The sequence below is a fragment of the Frankliniella occidentalis genome, unplaced genomic scaffold (genome assembly GCF_000697945.3).
Source record: "Frankliniella occidentalis isolate FOCC.00 unplaced genomic scaffold, Focc_3.1 Scaffold151, whole genome shotgun sequence".
Lineage (NCBI taxonomy): Eukaryota > Metazoa > Arthropoda > Insecta > Thysanoptera > Thripidae > Frankliniella > Frankliniella occidentalis.
Genome location: NW_026267278.1, coordinates 589,782 through 590,364, shown reverse-complemented (window position 1 = coordinate 590,364; position 583 = coordinate 589,782). Strand labels below are relative to the sequence as shown.

The following is a 583-nucleotide window of genomic DNA, read 5'->3' as shown; positions in this document are numbered from 1 at the left end:
GGGGGGGGGCTAGGCTCCCCTGGGACCAGCAAGGCCGGGGCCCGCGCCCGCGCATTGTGGCAGCAACAACTGAGGAAACAAACCGAAAAGCCCACATTATTCAATGTGGTCTAAAAAGGCTTTACGTGCGCATACCGGGCTTCAAATTAAATTTCTTTGAGCAAAGAAATTGTTCTTACATAGTGATCTGAGAAATTGCGTAACTCCATGTAGGCACTAGGCTATGAATGAGCTCACTTTTGGATCACGGTAGTGCCTAAGGCTTATTGTACTAGAATAGTGCAAAATTGTCGTACAAACGCAAACTTTTTTGAAAAGTAAAACGGCCTGGTGGTATTGTTTTCAAAACTGAGCGTTTACCGTTAACCAGACACAAATTTGAATTACTTTGAACACCTTTCCATCGGTATATATTGAAAGGAGCTTCTTCCAACCATGCAAAGGTGTAAAAGGGTGTTCACGTCCGCAAAGCTACACTCGTGACTGAAGTCGTACGAATGAGGTGAAGTTTACATGGATCTCTACAGGTCTCTGACAGGGTAACAACCTGCTTAGAATCAGTATTTTTTTTATTTTACTTTTT

General features: G+C 43.2%; 1 protein-coding gene across 1 annotated transcript in view; it reads right to left on the bottom strand.

Annotated features, from left to right (window-relative positions):
• Positions 1-97, bottom strand: part of LOC113216190 (uncharacterized) — a 7,408-nt gene extending 7,311 nt beyond the window's left edge. The window contains exon 1 of the mRNA XM_052271167.1: positions 84-97. Coding sequence (XP_052127127.1) covers positions 84-97 — 14 coding nt within the window. The remainder of the gene's footprint in view (positions 1-83) is intronic.
• Between the last annotated feature and the right edge of the window lie 486 nt (positions 98-583).